A 2,096-nucleotide genomic window follows, 5' to 3' on the forward strand; every position below is an offset into this window, starting at 1 on the left:
CCCCAGTCTCTGGCTCTGTCCAAACAGCTGATCCGCTCCCTAGAGAAGGAGCAGCTGTACGCCGTCAATGACGCAGAGGTGGAGCGCCTCATGGAGCGCTGGACGTCGGACGAGTGCTTCAACGCCATCATGAGCTTCTTCCAGGCAAAGTCCAAGCTCTGATGACCCCCCACGCCTGCTGCTGTCAGTTCTTCACATCCCTCACAAGTGAAGAAGTCATTGACAGGAGTCTTCATGGAGGCATTCAGGTGTCGTTATTATTATTCAGTCTGAATGCAGTTTAAAGATCTGCAGGTTTCAGAAGTATCGGTTGGCTGAAAAGAACATTTCCTTAAACTCATTGAAGTGTCCTTTTGTAATATTTTTTTAGGAAAAAATACACTAGTCAGGTACTTTTTTCATTTTTAGTCAATAATATAATGCCATAATATAGTAATAATCAATTTTAAAGCCCCACTCCCATCGTCTTTTGATCTACTTCAAAAGAGCTCCCTGTGGTCTTTTAATTACTATTATGCTGTTTTTGGGAATATTTTTCTTTTCTAGAACATACTTTCTGCAGAGCGGCAGGAATTCCTTTGAAATTCATGTCTGAGTTGTGGGCAGGACTGTTGGCGCAGAGCAACCCCGCCCCCACTTACCATCGCCCATCTATTTACACTCTTCCACTGTCTTACGACCCCAACCTAACATGACCGGTTCAACAGAAATCGGTGATATTGGAGCTATCCAGCTGTACAGTTTAGATCCAGATTCAAAACAAAGACGTTCATTGATCTATTTGTCTGTAAGTCGATCAACCTTCTCACAAATAAGCTCGTTATCAAAACTGCACAATAATTTAAATTAAGAAGTACTCAGAAATGCATTTTTAAGCTACATTTTTTTCATGTGTATGTCCTCCATAGTCAGAGAAATGCCATAAAAACACATAAAATCACCATTTTCATCGGCGTGGGTCTTTAAATCACTGTAGTTCTCAGTTTCAGAGGTTAATTTAGATACATTTGAATGAATTGGGGGTACAGTATTTAATGAAAACATTCTACCTAATGCATAAACATGCAAATATAGATGTAAAATAAGTTTAAGGATCAATACAAAGTTTCTGCCGGAAAGGTTGAGATGTCTCCGGATAAATGGCTCTCCAGCTCCTGAAACAAACTTCTGCAGGTCTTCATGTGAAGGCTGTAAGACGTCACCCCTGCTGCAGGTGAAGCTGCAGGGCTGTGAGCATGGGTGAAAGGACACCTCGGGGTTTATCTGTAAGGAAACATCTGAGCCACGTTCTCGTCCAGCTTCTGTGGTGTTGACCACAGCAGGTCATGATGGGTTTGAACTCGGTGTTCCTCATGGCTCAGTTTTGGGGTTTGTCCTCTTTTCGCTGTCATACTGTGATATGTTGGCAAAATAAAACCGTTTTAACTTCATTTTTGGTTTAATTTTTATTTATTTTACTGATTTTTGGTGATATCCTTAAACTGAGAGGACATTTGACAACTGTGGAGAGGAGAACTCAGAACCAGCAGTGTTTTTTATATTAATCAAACCAAACTTTACTTGTATAGCACTTATCGAAAAAAACAATTTCACTCAAAGTGATTTACATAAAATCTAGGGCCAGGAATCGATAAAAATAAAAAATTAACTAATTAATTGTGATTATTTGCCAGCCACTTATTATCTGCAAATAATCATAATATGAAAACACACACAAAAGTGTATATTTAGAGCGTTTATTTTTAACCTTTGGAACCTAGGGTCTAAAACTTTATCTACATTTGAATTTTCTGTACTTTTAATTTGAAAGACTATTATTGGTATTTTAATCAGCACAACCTCTACTATGTAACACAACATTTATTTTGTAATCTTTCCATGTTAAATTCACACACTATGTAGACATGAAATCATGCAAAAACAGAAAATTCATTTGGAAAAATGTGATTCATTTTGCTGTGGAAACCCCAATAATGTCATAGAATGAAAATTTAGGTGTAATTTTATAAAAACAAAAATACAATTTGTCAATAAACTAATCAATATGTTTATACATGAAAATACCAAAAAAATCCAGGATAAAGTCACACCAAGCA

At 37.4% G+C, this 2,096-nt stretch overlaps 1 protein-coding gene across 1 annotated transcript in view; it reads left to right on the forward strand.

Annotated features, from left to right (window-relative positions):
• The window catches only part of eci2 (enoyl-CoA delta isomerase 2), a 9,811-nt gene extending 8,381 nt beyond the window's left edge, over nucleotides 1-1,430 (forward strand). Inside the window, exon 11 of the mRNA XM_024279817.2 lies at nucleotides 7-1,430. Coding sequence (XP_024135585.1) covers nucleotides 7-162 — 156 coding nt within the window. The 3' untranslated portion in view covers nucleotides 163-1,430. The remainder of the gene's footprint in view (nucleotides 1-6) is intronic.
• Nucleotides 1,431-2,096: the final 666 nt, after the last annotated feature.

This window comes from Oryzias melastigma, linkage group LG20 (assembly GCF_002922805.2).
Source record: "Oryzias melastigma strain HK-1 linkage group LG20, ASM292280v2, whole genome shotgun sequence".
Lineage (NCBI taxonomy): Eukaryota > Metazoa > Chordata > Actinopteri > Beloniformes > Adrianichthyidae > Oryzias > Oryzias melastigma.